The sequence below is a fragment of the Callorhinchus milii genome, unplaced genomic scaffold, assembly GCF_018977255.1.
Source record: "Callorhinchus milii isolate IMCB2004 unplaced genomic scaffold, IMCB_Cmil_1.0 Scaffold9, whole genome shotgun sequence".
In the NCBI taxonomy this organism is placed as follows: Eukaryota; Metazoa; Chordata; class Chondrichthyes; order Chimaeriformes; family Callorhinchidae; genus Callorhinchus; species Callorhinchus milii.
In genome coordinates, this window is record NW_024704750.1 from 9,352,095 (window position 1) to 9,375,489 (window position 23,395).

General features: G+C 39.8%; 1 protein-coding gene across 1 annotated transcript in view; it reads left to right on the forward strand.

Annotated features, from left to right (window-relative positions):
* The window catches only part of zfyve26 (zinc finger, FYVE domain containing 26), a 32,729-nt gene that overhangs the window by 898 nt on the left and 8,436 nt on the right, over positions 1 to 23,395 (forward strand). Inside the window, exons 2-31 of the mRNA XM_042338195.1 lie at positions 774 to 1,009; positions 1,335 to 1,413; positions 1,556 to 1,645; positions 1,989 to 2,511; positions 3,042 to 3,172; positions 4,503 to 4,667; positions 5,148 to 5,236; positions 5,709 to 5,869; positions 6,503 to 6,700; positions 7,109 to 7,798; positions 8,295 to 8,387; positions 9,089 to 9,154; positions 9,668 to 9,819; positions 10,453 to 10,642; positions 10,798 to 11,059; positions 11,716 to 11,837; positions 12,578 to 12,739; positions 13,108 to 13,335; positions 13,945 to 14,050; positions 14,570 to 15,318; positions 15,970 to 16,169; positions 16,512 to 16,616; positions 17,738 to 17,860; positions 18,197 to 18,373; positions 18,741 to 18,990; positions 20,294 to 20,392; positions 20,521 to 20,687; positions 21,995 to 22,131; positions 22,488 to 22,519; positions 22,636 to 22,769. Of these exons, the coding sequence (XP_042194129.1) occupies positions 804 to 1,009; positions 1,335 to 1,413; positions 1,556 to 1,645; positions 1,989 to 2,511; positions 3,042 to 3,172; positions 4,503 to 4,667; positions 5,148 to 5,236; positions 5,709 to 5,869; positions 6,503 to 6,700; positions 7,109 to 7,798; positions 8,295 to 8,387; positions 9,089 to 9,154; positions 9,668 to 9,819; positions 10,453 to 10,642; positions 10,798 to 11,059; positions 11,716 to 11,837; positions 12,578 to 12,739; positions 13,108 to 13,335; positions 13,945 to 14,050; positions 14,570 to 15,318; positions 15,970 to 16,169; positions 16,512 to 16,616; positions 17,738 to 17,860; positions 18,197 to 18,373; positions 18,741 to 18,990; positions 20,294 to 20,392; positions 20,521 to 20,687; positions 21,995 to 22,131; positions 22,488 to 22,519; positions 22,636 to 22,769 (5,886 nt within the window). The 5' untranslated portion in view covers positions 774 to 803. The remainder of the gene's footprint in view (positions 1 to 773; positions 1,010 to 1,334; positions 1,414 to 1,555; positions 1,646 to 1,988; positions 2,512 to 3,041; positions 3,173 to 4,502; positions 4,668 to 5,147; positions 5,237 to 5,708; positions 5,870 to 6,502; positions 6,701 to 7,108; positions 7,799 to 8,294; positions 8,388 to 9,088; positions 9,155 to 9,667; positions 9,820 to 10,452; positions 10,643 to 10,797; positions 11,060 to 11,715; positions 11,838 to 12,577; positions 12,740 to 13,107; positions 13,336 to 13,944; positions 14,051 to 14,569; positions 15,319 to 15,969; positions 16,170 to 16,511; positions 16,617 to 17,737; positions 17,861 to 18,196; positions 18,374 to 18,740; positions 18,991 to 20,293; positions 20,393 to 20,520; positions 20,688 to 21,994; positions 22,132 to 22,487; positions 22,520 to 22,635; positions 22,770 to 23,395) is intronic.

Genomic DNA, 23,395 nt, shown 5'->3' on the forward strand with positions numbered 1-23,395 from the left:
CTGGGCATCATAACTGAGCCTGATTTTTATCTAGACCTATCAACCACACAATGTCTCGCGGATTCTGATCAGTGTTCATTATTTTCACCTCTCCTCAACCCAGGAATGTTGTTGTGGCTTCATTGGTGCTTCAGCTTAGACCACTGATGTTGGACTCATTTAAAGACAAGCTATCTGGGACTTTTATCAGTTTATCTCTTTCCCAGTGATGTGCCAAGGCTACAGGGATACAGATTGTCTAATACCATGTGACAATCTAAGCTCAGTATTTACATCTATATGAGCTGCTCTCCATTTAAAATCTATTGGGGGTGTAATTTACTTTAATTCTTCGCTAGCATTTCTTCAAGTCTTCTGACAGAACATAAGCAGTGTAGTTTACTTTGTGAGACTGGAGGTATTGCAATATTTTAATCAATACTTGAATTAATACTCTAGTAAGTAACTGGGTCTGAAATATTAGGGAACTGATTTGAAACAAAAGCCGAGTAAACACAAAAGAGCAACAAGAGCTGTCAATTTGTGGAAGTGACAATAATCTTGATTGTTCAATATGTTCTTTTGGCTTTCTTTGCTTTTGGACAGCACTCCTCAGGGCTTTATGATACTTTATTGTGTTCTCTGCCACACCTAAATTCAAAAGCTCATTCATTTACCTTTGTTTATCTATCTATGTAGTTAATGACAATCAAAAAGATAATGGATCAAAAGATTAGACAATATATTGTAAATGGTTGATTAGTCTATAATATAAAAAAACTATTTTGCCAAAGGAAACCTTTCTATTGTGCCTGGTCTCTGGAATGGCATCTGACAAAATGCATCCATTTGGGAGAGAGGAAGAGGACTCATTGGAGAGGCTTTTCGTGTTCTTCTGCGAAAGCATACGTCAAGGACAGTGGGACCTGGCACTGGCCTGTATACCTCAACTGAGGCAATGGCAAGGTGATGGAGCAGAGCAAGTGAAGGAAATCCTTCAGGCTATAGTAGCCTGTCCTTACAAGCTAAGGTGAGAGTTTCAATACCATATTCAATTTCATTGCAACATTTCAGTGCTGCCTTGTGCGGGCATATTGTCTCAGCAGCGCTCCTATGACTGACTTTGTGAGGGCAGTGAGTGTTTGTCGACTGTTTGACCTCATGGGTAAAAAACACTGCCTGGTGCAGTACTTGATCATATAGAAGGTTGAAATTCTGTATTTTGCTGACCGAGCTAATCTTAGTATGGTTTGGCTATGGTTTAATGATACTATTATTGAACAAATAACATTAAAACCTTACTCAGAATGATGCCTGAGAGTTATATGTTTGTGTTTTACATGTTTCTGGTACAGGTGGGAGTCCACTTCTAGTCCTCACCATCTTGCCTGGTTGTGGCTACGAGAGGTGGAACGATGGTGGCCACAAGATCAGGTAAAGGCACACCTTGTAATTGAAGTATTTCTGTGAAACGCGTGGACTGTTTGTAATGTTGCTTTTCTATTTCATTGCCAGATACATTATTATTCAGAACTGTGATGCTAATGTACTTAAAATGAATGTTCTATTGCAATAGATGCTGCTTCCGTCATTTGCCAGGGGAAAGATTGAATTTTTTCTTCTTCTGGAACAGTTGCAACCTGAGATTTCACAAGATATAATAAAGGTAAGTGTTTTGACGTTGTGACGCTCTTCACTTCTCATTTTTCTGGAAATGACTTGTTCAAAAACGCAGGGCCTGCATTGATATAGCTAGAGTTCAGCTGGTTCCCTGGCAGTATGCAATTCTGGTGATGGCATTTCTGATGAAGTGCTTTTCCATTTTTGGTGTAGAGTATCATTATTGAGCATGGCCAGGAGCAGAATAAAGCGTGAACCCACAGCTCTGTGACTCAGAGGCTAGAGTGTTACCAACTGAGCTTGGTTGCTATTCCCAAATTGATATGCTTTTGTTCATATAACAGAACAAGATGTTCTCTGAAATGTGATTATTTACTTTCTCTGTACAGGAGCTGTATGGTGCCTTTTTGAATAGTCATAACCTGGAAAAGAAAGGGGATTGCTCTCAACTAAGTCTGGAGGCATTGTCCTTCCTGTGGCACCTATTGCGCAGTCGTCCTCGCCTCATGCAGGCTGTGGTTGCTTACTTACTGATTGAAAACCCAAACAGCGTTGGCGTAGAATACAATTACACACTGCAGAAACAATTTGTTGACTTCTTGAGGGATGCCCTGTGTTCTCTGAAGGAGCCTGAAGGTGGTTCTGCCTCGGGTGGACGTGAATGGACTGTGAAACAAATCTATTCGGTTGTATCTGTGCTTACTTTCAATGTGGAAAAGCAGTTGTGTGAACTCCGACAGTTATGTGAAGAGCTCTATGATGCTGTATGTACAGTAGAGTATGGATTGAGTGAAGAGCGATTACTTGGTTGTATGCTGCGGAACCAAGATCAGGCTCTGATCAGTTTGTACACTACTGTAGCTACTGACAAGAGGAAAGAGAAGTTCCTGACACAGATGCCAACTGAAAAAGGTAATGTGCTACAGTCTATCCCTCAGTTTTAGTCCAACCATTTTTCTCTTTCCTTTCCCCCACCTCATGTTGAATGATAGTAATGGAAGACGATTAGTTAGAGTGAAAATAATATTGCTAGGATTCCTTGAGGGTCAATTGGCACCTGGAAATAAAAATGTGTTAACATTTATGTGTTAACATAATGTGTTAAAATGAAAAATATGTTAACATTTTTGCGGGAGCTTTCATTGGCAATGTTTTGCAGACTGATTCTTTGCAAATCACACATTTAGAAAGCCTTCTGTCAGGTCAATTTTCTTCAATTGTTTTCCCAATCTTCCCCCCATCCCTTGTGTACTTCCTGGTCAGTGACTCATGCGGAAAGTTTGTACCAGTGACCCTCAAGTCCAGTGCAGACAATAGCCAGGATACACAGTGCATCGGGTGGGAGGGTGGTCAGAGGCTTTCAGTAACCCTACTATCTTTGTTTTGTTTGATGTTGAATCACTTTAGGTCTATTTTAACTTTTCCCTCCTTTTTGTTTTCAGTTTCTCTTGAAGTATCAGAAGCTGAAAAGATGACACTGGCATTATTTACAGACTCTGAGGAACTTTCTGCCTGGAAGACAGCTTACTTCTACTGTACAAGCAACAGTAAGCACTTCCTGGAGCAGGTTCTGGTACGTACTGGGACTGGGGGGAATGGAATATGTTGATTTTAGTTTCAGAGTTAAATGTAGTTAATGACAAAATCTGGAGTAAAAGTTCACGTAAAGAATTGTCTGCAAAATACAATGCCTCCTCATTATAACTCTCCCTGGTTTAGCATTACCTTGCTTGTGTTGCACGGACCTGGGCTAATCAGGAGCATGATAAACCCGGTTTCTAGAGCAGAGTAACCTTGTACTTAAAAATGGTTGTAAAGATATTCATAAAAGATAATTATTGGAGGAGGTATTCTGTTTCAGAAGGCATAGAATTTTTTAGACACGAGTTTCTACTGAAATCAGCCTTTGTCATCACTGGGACATTCCAGCAAAATTAACAAAGGGGATGCTGTACATTTCTTCTTTGGTGAGAGGCTGTTGTGTGGGCAATGACACGTGCACTTGTTTCTGATAAACGACCAGGCTTTTCTGTTTCCTGTGGAGATGCTGCACACAATTAACTTTTGTTTTATTAGACCTTCAAATTCAAATTACTTTCATATTTGAGGTGAAATCTGAGAGATCCAGCTGCTGAGACAGTATCACTTCCTTCTTATAAAACGTAGACACTTTCTTAGGTTCTCATTGGTGTAGTAAGTAATGTCCAATCAAAGCTTCATTGCTACAAGTGTTAAGCTCTGGATGCAACGATAGAGTACCTAGCACCGATGCTTAGTTGGCTTTGTGAAGTGCTTTGAGATATTCTCCCGATATCAAAGGTGCTATTTAAATTCAAAGTGGGAAGTATAAATATTTCCCAATGAGCCTGCGTGTAGGACAGTGTAAGTGGTTTTATGCCGGATCTAAATATTACCGAAGCTGCTGTGTGACCAAACAATAACCAGAAGCTGAATTGCAGACCCTCCTCGCCAGTAAATTGATACAGTAGTATAAGTATTATGAAGAATAAAGTGTAGGGCATTAATCTGATCCTGATTAGATATCCTTTAGATAGTTATAGCCTGTTCTGATTTTTATCTTGTGAATTTCTCACAAAGGATACTGCTTTCATATTGACCCCAGGCATCATTATTATTGTGCAGTGATGGTACCCTTCTCTCCACCACTAATCTACACTAACTGTAGGTCCTGTTTGGTAGTCAGAGCCAGTGGGAGTAGCATTGTAATTTGAACAGAAAGCCACTTGTAGAGTGGGCTTCCTGCTCTGCAATAAATTATATTTTAATTTTCCACTGACCAGCTGGCTTGGGACCAGAATGAGAAGCAGATTTAAGCTTTATGAGCATATGGTTGGAAGAATGCACCTATACATTTTCAGTTGCCGTAATTTTTATTTTGATAGATCACTGGTCTGGGATTAATAAAACGTGAGAATTACTGCACTTTAAGCGAACTGCTGAAGCGGACGTTTAAGCCCCTTGCACGTCTGCTGGTGTTGCTGGGATGGACCTGCTGCCGAAGTCTTGAATCGGCACAGTCTCTGCTGCGCACCCTCCATGAAGGCAAGGTAAGCACGACGTTGATGGGTGAAGGCGTGAATTTGCCTAGTTATGCATCAGCTGGGATTTTGTTGTGATTTGATGAAAGCTCATTTACAGTGATGGCATAAATGCTATGAAGAGACTTGTTTACAGAAGGTAAATGAGCACGTCTACAGGCCAGTTTTGCAGCTCGATCCCCGTCCCTCCATCCCACCATTACTGGGCAAGCAACCCGGGTCTTTACCAAAATATGATGGTGAGATCCTGAGCCAGAGGGTCTTGTGTTCACTAAAACATCTTCCTGGTTCCTGGGATAATCACCATTTTATGTTACTGGGCTCCTTCCTTAATGATGGCTTTGTCTCAAATGTATGATTGGGCCATGAAATTACTGTGTTTAATTGCATGTTTGTATATTGCATTACTTTTAGGAAGAGTTTAATGCGCAACTTTGTGAAATTATTGATAACATAGTGTTCATATACAGAGCATTCTTCTTTCTTTAGGAGCTGTGTTATGATGTTGTACTGCAAGACTTCTGTAGTGCACTTTCTACTCACACCGAGGTCCTTGAATGGTGTTTGAAACAGAACAGGTAATCTCCTTGATGTTCTTTCTCTGCCAACCTTTCTATTCACTTTGCCATGCTATATCATTTACATTCATGGCTTAAATGAACTGTGGTTTTTACTTGGTAGTTTACATCCTCGTTTGAATCCATTATTGAAGGAATGGTTATCTGATACTGAGGGACTGTTGCATCGTTGGGAGGACAGCATGTCCCAACAGGGCAGCACTCACTTGTACCACCTTGTTACCATAAATTAACAGCTCAAATCCTGACATAAATCTTATAGGTCTTCAATCTGTAAACTTCTCACCAACAGACATAATGCTGCCAATTGAGCCTGACTGGTTTACACAAAAACATACACATTACGAGGAAGAACATTTGCATTTATTTTTAACAGTAACCTGTGGGTGTAGAAATTCTATTGTTAATGACAAGCCAAAGAAGTTTGGCATGTTTCTGTTCTTGAGGAGATCTTTTCTTTATAAATCCCCAGCAACAGCGTACGTAATGAGGAGTTTATTCAGCACCTGTACAGTGTGGATTGCCATTCTGCTTTGTACAGTTTAAATCGCCTTACCAACCTTCCTGCATTGAAAGTGAAAGATGTCACTGCCCTTCTTCAGAAACAGCCAGCTAATTTCAATGGTGATAATAGTGAGTTTTTCAATTTACTTCAATAATTTACTTATTCTGGGAATACGATATGGATCATGTATTTTAAGGGAGGATTGAAGAAAGAAATTTCCAAAGGCAATGCAGTTTGAATGTGGGTGGTTTAAATATGTAAATCAGCTTAAAATGGTCATCTTGTATTGAACTGAGAGGATAATATTGGGTGAGTTGATGCAGATTTTTAAAAAATCTAATTTATTCATGTTAATTTTACATTGTTGTTCAGGTGCAATAGGGATACATTCTGCTTGGGTCTAGATTTACTCTATTTTAGAGCAGAGTTTTTAATTCAGTTTTAACTTTGAAGTCACTTTCCTGTAGTTCTTAAAATAACTTCTAGAAAATTCTGTAAATTCTGCCAAATTTAGGACACTCTAAAATACGTGAACAGATTAAATCTGGACCCAGGTAAAATTTCTTTCCAATCTTTGTGGTTGAGTGTGATTTGGAGAGTAGAGGCACCTGGGTAGATGTTACTCCTAACTGGACACAAGGAAATACATGAAAGGTGCACTGGACAATATTTCTGTAGTTGTTCTCTTACACGTAGGGGGATGTGGAGATTCTGTTGCCTTTGTGTTTAGTCACTATTAACATGCTGCCTTCTTATTGCAGGATCACTTGCCATGATTCAGAGAAGGAACTTAACGCTCTATCAAGCATTTAGTGCCATCAAATATGCCATATACTCACTTTGTGTTAATGCTCATGAAGGGTCACAGTGCATAGACTGCCCGTATTCCTCACTGGATACAGCTGTTGAAGATGCTTTGCTTGACAAGGAGTTAATGAACGATCAGCTCTCCAGTTCAGGTGAAAATAGAACATCAGAAAGAGCTTTATAAAATTGCCAATTTTACTTCCCTCACCACTTCCTTACATAAAGGCACTACTACTTGCTTGGATACAGTTCGACGTTGCCAGCCGCACTCTGGTATCTTGCCCAAGGGGCCATTCTTCACTGCTGAGCTAGACAGCAGCATTCAACTTGTGACTAGGGTTTTGCTAGCGAAATGGCTGTCGCATATTGCTGCACTGACAATACAGTCAGTATTGCACTTGACAATATTAACCTACTGAAGCGCTTTGAGTTTTAACATTAAAGTGCGTTGAAAATGTGTGCTATTTCTTTCCTTCTATGCCTTTAATATATTTCAATTACTATTTTAGTCTTCAGCCTATTAAAAATTACACCGAATATTTATTCATTTAATCCTACAGGCTGTTCCAGAGTTTTCAAACTCTACTTCATCAAGTGCCAGGCTTTCCTACGTGTGATCCCAGCTCCTTTCCGCTTAGAGGTATTGGAGAACATCTTCTCTTTGCTGTTCTTGACCTACAGTGACCTATGTGGAGATAAAATAAGGACCGAAGGACAATTTGGCTTTGAGGAAGAGGGGGAGACTGAACAAATCCAAACATTTGAGAGCAGCACAGAGCACCCAGAACAAACAGAAGGACGTACGGTAAATGTTGCCTCCAGTTGTGAGGGCACCCGGACAGATTTGGAAGAGTGTATGCTGCAAAGGAGCTCTAGAGTTCTCTACAATGGCTCAATACTGAATCAGAAGACAGCAAAGCCTGAATCAAAAGTCACTGGATCTGAATCAGAGAGCCTGGAATATCTAGATCTGAAGCATTTTGTGACCAGCACAAAGAGTGGGAGTGACGTTTTAGTGGATGAAGTGACGATGAGCATATTCCTGGAGATGATCGAGGGCCACCTAGTGGAAATGAAGTGCCAAACTCCCCAGTTCTCTGGAATGGTGCCTGGGGAGGATGTGCAGCTCATGGAATGTCTGAGCTGTTCGATTAGCGTAGATGCCTTTGAGAACCGCCTGGCACAGCTTTCCAGGTACATCTCTGAAGCCCTGTGGAGGTACAAAGTCGTGATGAGCAACAAAACTGCAGGTAATACTTGGCGTAAAAAAGATTGTGAAAAAATAGAGTAATAGTACAGCTGAGAACTGTACACCTCCCAAAGCAGCATTTGATTCTAAAAGGTTTATACTTGGCACAAAAAGGCACCTTACAGAAGGTTAGTTTGGCTTAATTGACTTAATAATAATAATAATCCTTGCATTTGATAAAGCACCTTATTACGTCTTTGAGACGTCTCAAAGCGCTTCACAGAATATACTGTAATGTGAATTGATTGTATATTTTCATGGGCGAAATCAAACTTGCATGTGAGTAGGATTTTGTCTTGAGCCTAACACCAGGATTTAAAACTTGTATTCTAAGATGATACCAGCATGCAATTCTCAGGGAGTGCTTCATTGTTAGATGTCCTCCAGATGAGATGATCTAATGTTGTCAATGTTTCACAAGTTATGGGAGACAGGGTTCCTTTGTGGCGGTTCTCTTTGTGTCTAGCAATAATGTTTGTATTTTGTGTCCTGTATAGAGGGAGAACTTTATTGTTCGACTAAAAAATACCCTGTTCCATCACAACCCCCTGCTTCAAAGAGGAGAAGCAGAGCACGAAGAAAGAGGACAGGTAAGATTTTCACAGACTGTGGGGAACAAAATCTGAGCCATAAAATCCAACAGCACATCAAATCTGTGCTGGTGTTTCTTCACATGATCCACCTAGTCGAATCCTACTCGTCCCCGTACCCTTTCAGAATTCTTTGTCTTCAACTTACAATTGACTTCCTTGTTGGAAGAATTTGTGAACTCTGCTTAAACTACCTTACAAAAATAATTGCCTTAAGACTTCACTGAATGAGCGTTTTCAATGGCACTACTGTGAGTGAAACTGATTTGATATTGCCAAGTTAGCTGATCTCCTTTGGGACATCAGTAGGGTTGATATAGTTGTCCTCAATGTCTCGCCTAATTATTTTACCACTGAATCCAGCATGTAAGTAGAGTGCCGCATAGCAAGATGCTATCGTAACCTATTTGCAATTCCCTTTGTTTCTGAGGGAACCTTATTCTCTGAATATCCACAGAGACTTCATGTGTACTCACAACATACAGTGGAATTTGGATAGTTTCATTAAAACACACAGAAGGAGCAGATGTTACTTTGCTCACCCTTCAGGCTCAGGATATTTATCTGTTGTCAAATATCTGATCCATATCCAATCTGTAAAACAGCAAGAAGTTGCCGAGGAAGCTGGAATGTTAGCTGATTTACAATCACTATGATTTTCTCACTCAGCTTCACTTAGGTTTGATTTTCTGTTTTGACAGAATGCAGCAATGGTTCCCATCTAACAGTGGAGAGTATGAGTGGAGATTTAAGTCCCAGCACCTCAGGTATGATCATACTCTGAGCACAGGATGTGCCTTTCAATGTATATCTTCAACGTACAAAACTATTAACAGTGCACAAATGACTTATTTAGTCTTTTTTAAGGAGTGTGTCAATGAGAATTTCCTTTTTCCTCACTTTATAATGGTGGGTCTGAGCTGAGCATGGAAACTCAATTGCAAACTCCACATTGAAATCCACCAGTAGGTATTTTATATTGTAGTTAACAATATCAGCAAAGCTGTTGAAATGTAATCATTTTGAAAAGGAAAAAATAGAACTGTCTTGGCCAAGGCTGTTTTATATACATTGGAACTATCTCATTATAGTTCTCCAGACTTTTTTTATAACTCTGTAAATAATTTTGCCCGCATTATTTGCACATCCTTAGTTGCCATGAGAAAATGGTGGTGAGCTTTCTCTTTTAAACCACTGCAGTGTGTGTTGTGAAGGTGCTTCCACTGTGTTGTTTGAAGGAATTTGACCACTTGATATTTACTGATGTTTAATTGTTCCAGATGGGAGTGTTGGAAACCTGGTCGGCACAACTGAACAGGGCTGTAGGTCTCCAGATCAAAAGCGAAAGCTTCTAATACCATTGATGTTGGCTCCGCCAGAGTCTCTTCTGATTTCCTGTATCCTGCGAGGAAACTTTACCCAAGCACATCAGGTAACCTGACTTCTTGCCAGGGGGGAGCAGGTAATATTTGCCTCTATTGAATTACAAGGATTTGTACATAACTCTCATCAATTTATCATAATAATCCTTGCATTTGGTATAGCGCCTTATCACATCAAAATGCTTCACAGAAATGTTCAGTATAGTTCAGTAGCTGCATTCACATTCCTTAATATAGTTTAATTTTAAAATAGTTTTACTTAATACGTGGCACCCAGTTTGCACACAGCAGGGTCCTGGGAAGAGCCATGAAGTCGATGTCCAATTTTACCTGGAGAATTATTGGCTAAGACACTGGGAGAAACTCCATTTTCTATTCAAATAATATCATGTGATCTTTAAGGTCCATCTGAACAGGCAGACAGAACATTAGTTTTTGATTTTTCTATATCCCAAGGGTTGCAGCACCAACAATGCAGCACTCTCCTAGCACAGCATTGAAGTGATAGCCTGGACTGAATCCAAAGTCCAAACATACGGTTTAAACTCAAAACTTTCTGACTCAGGCAAGATTTTCTTTTTCAACTAGCCAGACTGACACATGATGGTGTGGACATCTGTGAAGCTCCCAATTCACATAAATCCAGTTAGCAAGTAACTGGATTGTATTTGTGCTTCTGGCAGGTTGCACTGATGTTCAATATGCAGTCTGCCTGCTGCTACGGTGAATTGGTATTTATGGAACGCTATCAACAAGTAATCAGTGAACTCGCCAAAGTAGAACAGAAAATGGAGAACACAACGACAGATAACCGCAAGCTAAGTGGAGGCGGCCGGTTTACACTTCAAGCCATCGGCAACGCTGCAGCAGCAGGTAATTCCTTTCGTGGTTTGGCAATTTGATTACGAATGCCTAAATTAGTAACACTTTTGTGACTTGATCAGACTAAACGGATCTAACGCTGCATTTTATAGTATTGGTGGGCACGTGTTTTGACCAGTTCATCCTGATGTCTTCTCTGTGTTCAGGTATGGTGTTTTACTCCATTTCTGATGTTGTGGATAAGCTGATTAATTCATCTGAAGGTGCTAATTCAGCACTGCTTGAGGATTTCTGGAAGAGTAAATTACAGATTGAACCGAGTGATCCTCTCCGTGAGCTACTGGAGGACCTCAGTGCTGCTGCTATGGCTGTCTTTGACCTTGCTTGCACCCAGTGTCAGCTGTGGAAGACCTGCAAACAGCTGCTGGAGACAGCAGAAAGGAGACTCATGGCTACTTTTGAGACAAAAGTAAGAGAACGCTTTGTGCATTTGCATTCCACAAAAATTTTGAAGAGCCCAGGCTGACAACCTTTTTAGATTCATTTGAAATTCTCAACGAGAATAGCTCAGGTGTAAACTGTTCGGTTGAAGAATCCTTGAATGGATTTGATCTTGTGAAGATCAGTGTAGAAGCCTGCTATTGATTTATTTTTGTTTTTTTTTAAAAAAAGGACATCCAATGCTGGCATGTTAGACTAATTTTGAAGTGATTATGTTGAGCTTCACAGTGAGTTTATCTGATGTTCCACTTCCAATGGATGCTTTAATAATAATTAACAACCGTTTGTGGGACATTGCTGTGCACAAATTGGCTGCTGTGTTCACCTCCAAAAAAAATGATAGTCATTACACTTTACAGTTTTGAGATATCTTTCCAACAAGAAGCACACAATATCAAATATAAGGATGATTATTATAATAATTAACAATCTCATTTCACAGCATTTTTCATCAATTTTGAAACTCACTTTATCTAACACGATAATTATTCTCTGCTAGTTTTGTTGAAAATTGTAACCCAAAAGGACTGAGAAAAAGAATTGATATTCTGTTGACTGAGATTTCAGTTTTCTGCAATTCAGAAATCCAGTCCTGTTCACTTGTGTTACCTTGTGTGTTCTCCAGGTCGAAAGATTGATTCTGTTCGGTGCTACCCAGATGGAATTCAAGGTTTTCCTGCCGTCCTTCAGCAAATAAGTAAAATTCTAAACTGTTCCCACAGTTCACGAGGACCATCCAAACCTGGTAAAATAATGTTTGTTGGTCTTACAATTATATAAATCTGGGTATTTGAATGCAGCATTTATATTGCACCATTGATATCAATTTACCACAACCTTGGCGAGAACTAACACCCAATTTAAGAACTCAGTGCACATCGGTGTTGGATAAACGCAGAGCTTCAAAATCGGTGGTAAGCGTATAACAGGGCCTTGTTGGATGCAATGTGCAGCTGGTATAAATCAGGCTCCCTGTGTCATTTACTAAAGAGGCATGTGTGCGTAACCAGGGGCCATAGCCCATGATATCATCTATAGCGAAACTACTTGCTAACATTCAAAATCTCATTTACTGGAGGGCTGCTGGGGCCCATGAAACTGTATCCTAGTCATGCCTTCAGCAGAGATGGAAAGGGAAAATATAGCAAAAAAAAGAGGCATTTGATGTGAATTCCTTGTCAATGTTTGAGTGATCTGAGAACGCTCAATTTAGAATGGTCACTTTGAAGGATTATTGGTATGACAGTCAAACTGTTTATTTTGCCCTCAAAAATATACAGTCAATTCACATTACAGTATATTCCGTGAAGTGCTTTGAGACATCTCGAAGATGTGATAAGGCGCTATATCAAATGTAAGGATTATTATTATTTGGAAATGGTGAGACCGGCTTACATTCAGTGACAACATTTAATTTTGTTTTACGATGTATACACAGATAATAAAAAGGCTAAACTTGTAAATGTGATTCTCTTATCTTGACAGAGACTGAGGAGAGAGCTGCCAGACAGTATAACTGCAGTATAACCGAGCTCCTGCTAACACGGTACCCAGTACTGACTGAGGACTGCATCACAAGCCACCTTATCTTGTCACAGTGTTTGGAGAACATCATGAAGAAGTTAGAAGCAGCAATGGAGCCCACTGGTCAGTAGCAGAAATGGAACACCTCTGGGAAATTCGTGAATGTTTTTGGAGCTACAATACTATCCCACATACAACAGGATGTGTTTTCCTAACTTGTGTTGATTCTCTGTTGAGAGGGATCTCACAAACGAATTCTAAATCATCTAAATATTTATAAATTACATATTTTTGATCTAAGTAGCAAGTCTATGGTAATTCTCAACTTTTTTTCTGACGTACTTTTATAAGTTCTTGGTAACCATTTTTTAGTTGGTGCTTTGTCACATCCTCTGAGCATACTCGTTTACTACAGTAACCTTATGAATCTAATACTTTTGAAACACAAGTGGACGAAAAAAACAAAACAAATCTTATTTGTCTGTTTACAGAGATAAAGGGAAATATACTCACCTGCCTCATGGAACAAACAAGTGTCCGATCCCAGGATTCAGAAGGGCATCCAGTCCGCAATCAAATGAAGCAGCTGTTGAAGAACCTGGATCAGCAGATCCAGACTATGAAAGATAACCACATCAGGGCAGACTATGTGCGGAGCCTGTTTGACTATATCAATACACTAGCAGCAATACTTGTTCGGAGTATGAATCGAGATCTGGGTAAGACATGACAATTATGTATCTGAACATGATGATTACCGAACGTGACAATTGTGCTTCCATTTTGATACTTCACCATCATTTTTCTTCATTATTTTCACTGAAGAAGGAAATCTTATGTCAGTAAGGGCAGGAGCTAAGGCCATTGCCCATCTAGCTTGGCAGTTAGCAAAGTGTCTGGTTGTATTCCAATCTGTATTGAGAAACTGATGCTAACCGATAGTGGCGGAGGGTTTACAAATTGGCCAGAGTGAGCTTGGACTAAGAGTTGTCAAAATGTCATCCAGGGTTCCCACTCCTGATTGATATCCAGTGACTTCCCCTCTCTCTCCCTGCCAAAAATGTGCACATGTGAGAACAGCATTGGTCTTATAGCCAGCCAACGCACACTTTCTGAGCGCATACAGGAAAATGTCCATTTGGATAGGTTTGTGGGGAGGATGAGGGAGAGAAATAAACCAAGATTAAAATTATTAAAACGTCTCAAGACAAACCTGATCGCAACAGCAAATGATCCTGTTGTCCATGAAAGAGGTTTCTGAAACTGGTGGGGTTTGGGACCATATTGTGGGCAATGACCTAAGGCTGATTCTGTTACCTTCATCCTAGATCAATCTGCAGAGGTAAAAGTGGGAAATCCCTTCTTGGTTCTTCGACAAACTCCCTCACAGCTCTTAGCACATTTGCTTTTTGAGAAGCCGGCGTCACCTGACAGGTATGAGCTACTCTTTAATTAATACTGCTATCACTGAAATAAATGGGAGATTTCAACTTTATTGTAATTTTCTTCTGTCTGTTTCTGTTGTTGGTGCTAAATACCTTTTTAAAAAGTGATCTGTTTCTAGTGTTAATTATTAAGAGACTGCTGGTGTGACTCAGCACTCCAGAGTCACACTAGTGGAAAACTGTCACCAGCAATATTACTTTTTACTGTTCGTTTTCTGGCGAGAAGTGTGTTCCTGAGGTGGTTGGAGTTGACCTTCAACATGGGGTACTCTTTCCATATGATCCCTTCGATGAAGTGCGTGTGAATAGTGCTGCCTCTGTCTATCTGTCTGTTTGTTGGGAATGTATGTGTCTATCCTGATAAGTGTATTTTTTTTTAAAAAAGGTAATTGTGAACTTAGTTGTACAAATGCCAAGAGGGTACAGGATAGAGCATGCATTGCTCAACATATCTTTGTGAGAGAATAAAACTCAGTGCTTGTGCTAACCTGATGTGTGTTTTGCTTAGGTTGTTCTGTTTGCTGCAAAAGGAAGAACTGAACTTAAATATACAGAAGATCATTGTTAGCTGCTGCTGTGAGCATCTGCCTCTGTGGAACACTAAAAAATTTGGCCAGTGCCCAGCTTTTCTTGCTGAAGTCACTGAACTGATTGAAAAACACACCAAGGACTGTCTGCCTCATTTGGGAATTGAGTTTCCGAGCTTGTTCCAGCAGACAGAAGAAAATGTGAAAGAAGAATCCCGAGCAATTTTGCCAGGTTCCTTGGGTCCGTATTCTTTGATTCCCTCTGCACTGAGTTTCCTGAAGTCACGCTCAAAGTTGCTGGCCGTCGTTGTCTGCCTGACTGCTACCCGTGGTCAAAAGGCATTGAAACAGAATCTGTCATGGAAGGAACGCCTGAGTGGTCGCACGGAGACCCCATTTGACATGGAACAAATCTCCAAGGAATGTGAACAGTTGATGAAGGAGTTTCCTGTGCTGGAACACTTTCTCGCTGCAATGGCTGAACCCCTTCAAAGGAGCCAGGAAGAAAACAACAGTCTTGTCAGTTCTCTGTGTGGTAACCCATATATCACTCTCATGTTGTCAGGCCTCCACTCCAAAGCGGCTGTCAACACACTCATTGAAGGTTTCAGGCAGGTTCTGTCTGACCAAGACTGGCCTCGTGCATTGAGGATTCTTGATGTGTATGGTGAAGAGATTGCAGAATTTGAGCATCTCAAAGATATTTTGCTCAGCTGTGCTGCTGTACAAAGTAAGTATGGGCTTTAAAGTGCTGATGATCAATATACCATCACATTCATATAGCCTCTGAAGGTTAAAACCTCCCAGCTCTGGGGAGTGGAAGCGGAGAAGAGGAACTGTTTTCCTAACAACAGTTGTCGATTACACATTCTACTGTTAGTGTTTGGTGTTGACAGAACTATTGGCAAATGATCTTTTCCTGTCTGTCACAAGTTGTAGGAATCCTATGGATGTTTTTCACATTTTGAAAATCATTTACTATGTTCACATTAACTTTCTCCGAGAATAGACTTTAGGAAAATTGTTATCTACCCTCTCCTATTTCATCTCTTTGGGATATTCTGCATAAATACATCTTGATTTGTCCCAATCTTCAAGTTTTGATCTGACCACCTCTCCACTGTTCACCCTCTAATAGGTTATGACTCAAAATGTTAGCTTATTCTCTCCTTTGAAATCTAATGACCTGCTGTGGTTTTCCAGCAGTTTTTCTGCTTTAACTGATCATTGCATTGAGTTGAAGGGAACTTCCAAGAATCTAATTTGAAATCAATGCATTGCAGTGACCCTTCAGCATGTCCTGTCCAAAGATTATCCATTTTTGTTTCTTTCTCTTTTAGATGGTGGCTGAGCTAATGATGAATTTGTGTTTCTTTGGCAGGTGAGGAAGGTTGGAAGTATCATTTCCGTGTACAAAATGCTGTTCTCAGAGGTAAACTGACTCTCTGTTGCTTGGAGAAGTGGCCCCTTGATGCTTGCCTGGAGGTTCTGTCGTACTGCCTGAGTGATCCTGGTACAGATGAGGGTGAATTGAAATCAGAGCTGCACACAAAGAGAAAGGAGTTACAGGTTTATGAGAAGGTATAGAGCACCCACTTACAATCAATCAATATGTTTGTCAATGTACAGTAGTGAGAAGGGTTAACTGAATGTAGTCGAATGACATTCGTTCACATAAGTACTGTGCTGAATGCTGATGCATGCTAGAGGATATTGCTTGCCAGAATTCCTCATGGTCTTATCTTAAGATTTAAGATCATTGCCTTACAATTTAGGATGGAACAGAATTTTGGAAAACGCAGTCTTGAGTATGGTTTTCTGAAGTTTTTTAAAAGACTCCCATCGTTTCGAGTTCTTTTTTTTTTTCCTCTCCAATAAGTGTTTTGTTGGTTGATCTGAAAATGGAAAATTGTATGTTGGCAGGTCCTTAGCCTGAAGTCTTTGTTGCTATGCTCCAGCTGGCAAGAATTGCAGAATGAATCCAGTGAGAACCCGCAAACTGTAATGGATGTGATTTTGAGAGCTGGGGTAAGCTGCTTTCTCCTGACACAGATTCTAAAGATTCATTTTCTGTATCTATCGTTTAACTGGTTTTACCACTGATGCATTATATATAAAATGAGCCTGTGACTTACACATTTATTCAGTGCTTGGAAGCCATTTAATGCATCAGCCATGTGGGATTGTTGCTTAAATATATTCTGTTACTTTGAGATTGACAGAGCTAACCTATCAGCTTGATTAACTTTATGATGCGCTCTGATCAGAAGGACATGTGATATAATGCCACTATCCTATGGCACTATTCGAAAAGAGGAGATCCAATGTCTTGACCAACAGTGCCCAAAATAAAATTAGTCATTGGGATGTAGCTCTATGGAAGTTAGCTGCAGTATTTGCCCACAAATGCGCAGTCTTCACTGAACCTTACAGTAAAATGCTGTGATATATTTCGAGACGTTTGAATATGATGAGGTAGGTGCTATATCAAACGTGAATATTATTATAACATTCACATTTCAAGCAAATTTTTACTCTTCCTGTCAGATGAACAGCATCACTAAATGTCACATCTATGAGTTCTCCTAATGTCTCAGTTGATAAAGACTCTGGAGAATATAATTTAACTGCACAGACCCAGAAGTTCCTAGGTTTGATCCCTGGGCTGTGTTAAATTAGACACAGAACCATATAGTACAGTGGACTTTGGTGGTCCTGGATTGGAAAATTTAAAAATTATATTGCTCCTAATGATGGCTATTCTATGATCTCTGCTGTCCTGTTCATGAGTTGATGTTGGCTGAGGACAAGATGGAAGCTTGACTGTGTTGCTTTCATATTGCTGGTTCCTCCTAGCCTGTTGATACTCTACGATGCACCAAATGGTATTGGACTACATCACTCATGAAGTCTGCTCCATTATCACAGATGTTTTGTTTTCATGATCCATTGCTTAACCATTACTTATTCAATAAGAACACATGAAAAACGGCATCTTGGGTGACATGGCGTATTCTGCTTTGAAATTAATGTCACCGGTAACTGAGTAATTCATGCCTGGAATGTATCTCATTGTCCATTGAGATTACTTTTATTTTGTATATGCATCAGGCCCTGTGTATTAAGAGTTGACTGCATTGTTTGTGTAGGAGTTTGAGCTTTGTGAGTCTTGGGTGCAACTGCACCCTGTTTCAACATACTTCACAATGAAACTTCAATGTGAATACCTTCTTCACCTACTTGAGCAAGGAGATGGGGAGAGAGCATTCCAGGCAAGTATGATATGTTAACTTCTTTAAACCAGGTGGGTTTAAACAGTGTGTGATGTAATCCAATTAAGTGATTGAGGTTTCTTTAATGGTAGGTTAGTGATGTAAATTAAAATAGCACTTTGTTCACTTAAACTAGTGTTGCAGGTCATCGGTGTAGTCGGGATTACAGAAAATATTGGCAGGCATCGCAAGTTAGAAATTAATGACTTTGAAATGAGTGTGATCTATATATTAGTGTATAGTATACTTTAGGGGAGAAATATAATGCTTATTAAATTCTCAACTTCAATTTTTAAAAGGATCAAAATGTGTCTGATTTCTTCTCTGTTCCATCAGCTCTTGCAGGGAATATCTGATCATGAGATCTGCCGAGCTGTGTGTGAACAGGCTCTAGACCAGCATCCAGGACTAGCTACTCGTCATTTTCTGGCTAATTACCTTACCACGCACTTTCACAAGAGCCTGTCTGCTGCTCGGTGCCATGAAATACAGGCCATGCGCATAGGATCAAAGGTAAGAAGAGCATTAAAGAACCAGGTTATAATTGCTCGAAGTTCAACCTACTATCTTTGAACATATCTTATCTCTCTCTCTCTACATATATAATGCATACATTATCTATATAATATTTATGCACTTTGGAGTTCCTTTATTATATTTTTTTGCTTTTCTGGTGATAATAATCCTAATAAAAAAATTTGGTCACTCAATCCACAGTTGTTTGTGGGACACTGCTGTACGCAACTGGCTGCCGCGTTTCGCCCACAAATATACAGTCAATTCTCTTTACAGTATATTCTGTGAAGCACTTTGAGTCATCACGAAGACATGTTTATTGACTGTGTAATTTTGTTTTTGAATTTTTTTTCCCTGCACTTAGTTGTTGCTGACGTTACCAGAATCGGCCCGCGACAAATATTCGCACCTGTCCTCCAACCCGCTGCTGATGCTGGAACAGCTTCTCATGAACCTGAAAGTGGATTGGGCCACAGTGGCTGTCCGGATACTTCATCATCTCCTTGTGGGGCAAGAAGCTGGCTTTGCCATGAAAGATATCGATGCTCTCCTTTCCAAGTATGCAGCCAAGGCACTTGAAGTCCCATATGCAGTGCGAGAGAAAACTCGATCCGGTGAGAAATCATTTTTTAAATCATTTTTTTATACAAGAGGAAATGTCAAAATGGACCAACGACAGGACAGTGAAAGCTGCCTCACTCTTTTTCCCCAATAAAGTTGACACAAAGCTGTGTGGAGGGGGTCCTTTTTTCACTGAATTATATTGGAATATTTACTGTATGAATTGAAACTTTGCAAAAATAGGTTGGTTAGGTTACATGGATCTATTTATGAACTGACCTATGTGTGCTGCGATTAAATGACCGTCTCTCTATATCTCATTTCAGTCCCGCACTATATTCTATATCAAGGCTGGAAAATTCCGCTTGCTAACCAGTCGGGGGCAAGTTTAGTGAAGTGAAATGCAGCATCACTAGGAATGATAGTCTGTTTTTACACTGACGTTTCTATCTTTATTGTCTTTCCTTTTATATGCTTATATACAATCAATCTACTTTATAGTATATTCTGTGAAGCGCATTGAGACGTCTCAACGACTTGATAAGGCGTGGTATCAAATGCAAGGATTATTATTACTATTTCTTGGTTGTTGCTCACCCTCTTTGTGTATCCCAAAGGTTCATTTATTCTTCAGACTTTCTTTTGCAAATCATGTTTATCTCTTTTTGAGGATTCGTTTTAAGCAAGATTAAGATTCTGTTTCTCAGCTTTTTCATTCAAATTAAAGTGTTTGTTTCAGAATGAATTGATTGTCAGAATCTTACATTATCGAACACATCAAAATACCTGACTCGTGTATTTGTTTTTCACATATGAGGCTTCCATTAGTGTCAGCGATCTATTCAAGCGTGAGAGGCAATGTATCAGAGCAAATCCTTCTCCTGTCGAACACCCACAGACCTATACTTTGTAGGAAGGGTCATTGGAGATTGATTTTCCTTCCCCACCGTGACCCTTGCTGATTTTCTTTCCCATAGCCACTCAAATTTAAATCTATTAATTAGCTAAAGGTCTGGGATCTTCTGGCTTATATACCTTAGTGGTTCATTTGTTTATTCTTTAACATTCAGACTTTCTGTAATGCTGATCATCATTCAATACACTCTAGAGCCATTTCTTTTTATTGTGCCCACATGTGTTTCCACAGCGGCCCAAACCCTTGCTTACATTTTCATGCAATCGCAATAAGCTTGCCGCATCCCTTTTAATAAAGACAAAAAAAAATTGTTTAGTTTATTTTAGATTTTTGTCTGGGTGTCATCTGTGCATAGGTTTAAAGAGAATGGCAAATTAAAGATTAGTGTCATGTGATATTAAATTTGCATTAAAACTTTTTTAAAATCTTTTTCTGACTAGATTCCGTAATTAACCTGCAAGATTTGCTCACTCAGAGTGCCGGACCAGAAAACCTGACTATATTATCCAGCACTGAGAGAAAGGCCAGTGTAACATCTGGTAAGTGCAGGACAGGTGATGTGCTCAGCAAAGGGATATGTCCCAACTTGACCCCATAATCTTCTGACTCAGAAACAAGAGTGCTGCTACCTGAGCCAGGCTGACAGACTTTGCTTTATGTTTCTCAGGTAACTCATCCCTCCAAGGACCTCCAATTCTACAGGAATGTTTGTTACGAAGATCTACGTCAGTCAGTGAATTTGTTCCTCCTGAAATACCGCCTGCTAAGGATGACTGGGTGCCTGATGATGATGCAGTGCTCTGCATGGTCTGTTGGAAGGAGAGGTTTACGATGGTGAGCAACAGGTTTCCAATCATGTTAACTATTTTCCCTTTTCTAAAAATATTAGGCGTGAACATCAAAACCTCCTTTGAAGACTGTTTCATTTTGAAGCGAATGTTTTCCTCATCTCCAGTGGCACTGAAATGTCCTGCACTTTCAGAACTTCTCAACTTGCTCCCACGTTTAGAAATTTAGCAAAATCCTGTGATAGGCCTGGAATGCAATTTAAAATTCATTACAGGTGTTGTATTGCTTCATTCCCTGTAATTCCTTTTTTTGTTTTAAGAGACAACTGAGATTCATTGATCAGTTTTCCGGTAAAAAAGGCACTGGGTAACTCCTGAGTGCCATAGCAAGTGTCCAGTGAGTAAGCCTCTAAAAGCAGAAGGGAAGTATTTTGAAATGGATATCCTTGTATGTCCCAGAATATTGGCCTTAAAGCTAATTCGATTGCTAAGAATTTTGTGTTCTCTTGAGACAGGCTGAGTAGGATTCTGGTAAATTGGTGAGGAGACAGTATGGGTTGTACTTTGCTTCATATTTAATGTCAGTAACTATGTCTACTTCAGAGAAGTGAAACCCTGTAAGACTCGTGTGTGTGTGTGTGTATATAGTTAGCATTCATGAAAATGTATTGACTAGAGCAGTAAGGAGGAACAAATGATATTTCATAAATATCATTTGGTTTATTGGAGAATTGCTTTTTTTAAAACAAATTGCAAATGCAACCAGATTACAGGTAGGAGTAAACAAATCTAAGCAGCAAGTTTTCAATCAGTTTCATCTTTTGGAAGATTTGTAAATTTTAGATTTCTTATTTTGGGGGAAATTAAAGAAATCTATTCATAATGTCTGGCTTTGAGCCCATCAACAAGCCAGTGGACCTCTTGAGGGCTGAAGTATGTTTGTACAGTAATAAATGGCTGGCAATGATTCAGATTGTTAAGTTTGGGTGATGTAGCCACAAGAACGAAGCTCTGATTCATGAGCCTCAGCAGAACTGAAGGCTTGAATTATTTATTGTCTCAGGGCTGTTGGGGGCTTTGAATGACTCTGACTGAAAGTAATAGTTTTTTTTCCTCTGGTAGAATGCAAATATCTGCTCAATCTCATTGAAAAAAAAGATTTATATTCTAATGAAAATGAAATCTTTTACTGTGGCTCATTATTCAGTGGTCAGTGAACCAGTTGCATCTGTGATGCAAACCTTCAGAACCTGAAAGCTGTGCCCAAATGTGTTGGGCCTTTATACCCATGTGCTGGCATTTTTACACATTATATTGTACATTAATATGTTGATCTTTTGACTTCTTGACCAGTTCAATCGGCGGCATCACTGCAGACGTTGTGGTCGTGTTGTTTGCAATTCCTGTTCAATCAACAAAATGGTGGTTGAAGACTGTAGAGAGAACCCTGCACGAGTTTGTGACCAGTGCTACAGCTACTATCATAAGAAGTAAGGAGCTGTCGAGACAACAGTGATTATTTCAGATAGAATAAGATTTACGCACAGGGTTGAGGAGAAGAACCAGCTTCTCCTGCTTGACTGTGATTGAGCCGAAGGTCAGATAGAGCCGGATGTGTGTTAATTAATGGTTTGTAGACTCCAGGGAACAGCTGTGGGTGGCATAAGGTCCCAGACTGGTGGGGACACAGTGTGCATAAATACTTGTTCGTCTACTTACTCATAAGTATGGGTGCCGTTGGGCTGGGAGTAGGTTTGAACGTGTTATGAATGGTGAAGGGGTGGCACACAGGGATATTATTTTATGATAATTTTATGATCTCTAACATATTTACTTTTCCCTACAGGGAAAGGGAGGGAGACCCAGACCAAAGCGAAGGTGAGCAGTACCAGCTGTTTGGATCATTTTGCAAGGAAGACAGTTGAACAAACCTGTGATTTGTTTCTGCAGCTCATTGAGATTACTTTGTGTGTGTAACTGCTACTTTGTACTAGATGTGAACGGCAATGACGGTGGCTTGGATTTTGCAGCAGCTTTGCAGAATCCCCTGGTGGCAGAGAACCCTTGGTGTCTAACTCTGAATGAAAGTGAAAATGAGAATGAGCGCAGTGAGTTTTTCTATGAACAGGTAAGAAACCTCTGCTACTTTATTAAATGTTCCAACCCCAGCATTAGCCTGATGCTGCACATAACGCTGTTAAACTTTGTTACAGGAATATTTGATAGTTATCACTATAACTATATGCATCAATTTTGGCTTGGTTGTTGGTATTGTTATCTTGAAATGTTGTGAGTGTTATGGTTCACAATCTACACTATAATGCAAGACGGAGGGATTGCTACATTGTTAGCGCTGCCTGAATTCAGATGAGGTGTTAAACTGAGGTCTGATCTGGTCCTTTGTTGAATAGTATGGAATTCTCTGGTGTCCCTTGTGCACATTTGATTATTTATCTGATTCTTGCTTGCAGGATATTGTTGACACAGATTAAGTGCCAGGTTTGCCAACCTAACCGTCTCTGTACTTTGATGCAATTCATTGTGTGAAGCACTTTGAAGCATGTTTGAAATGTGAAGTTGCACATTTAGTTACCATCCCTATTACATAAGAACAAATTTAGCTTGTTTCAAATCGCGCATACGATTCTTTACCTCCTAGCCAAAGTACGAAGACCTTTTTATGAGTTTTCAGATATTGATGCAGTGGATACTCTGAGCGGATTGCTTTTTATTTTTGTTTTCATAATTTTAGCT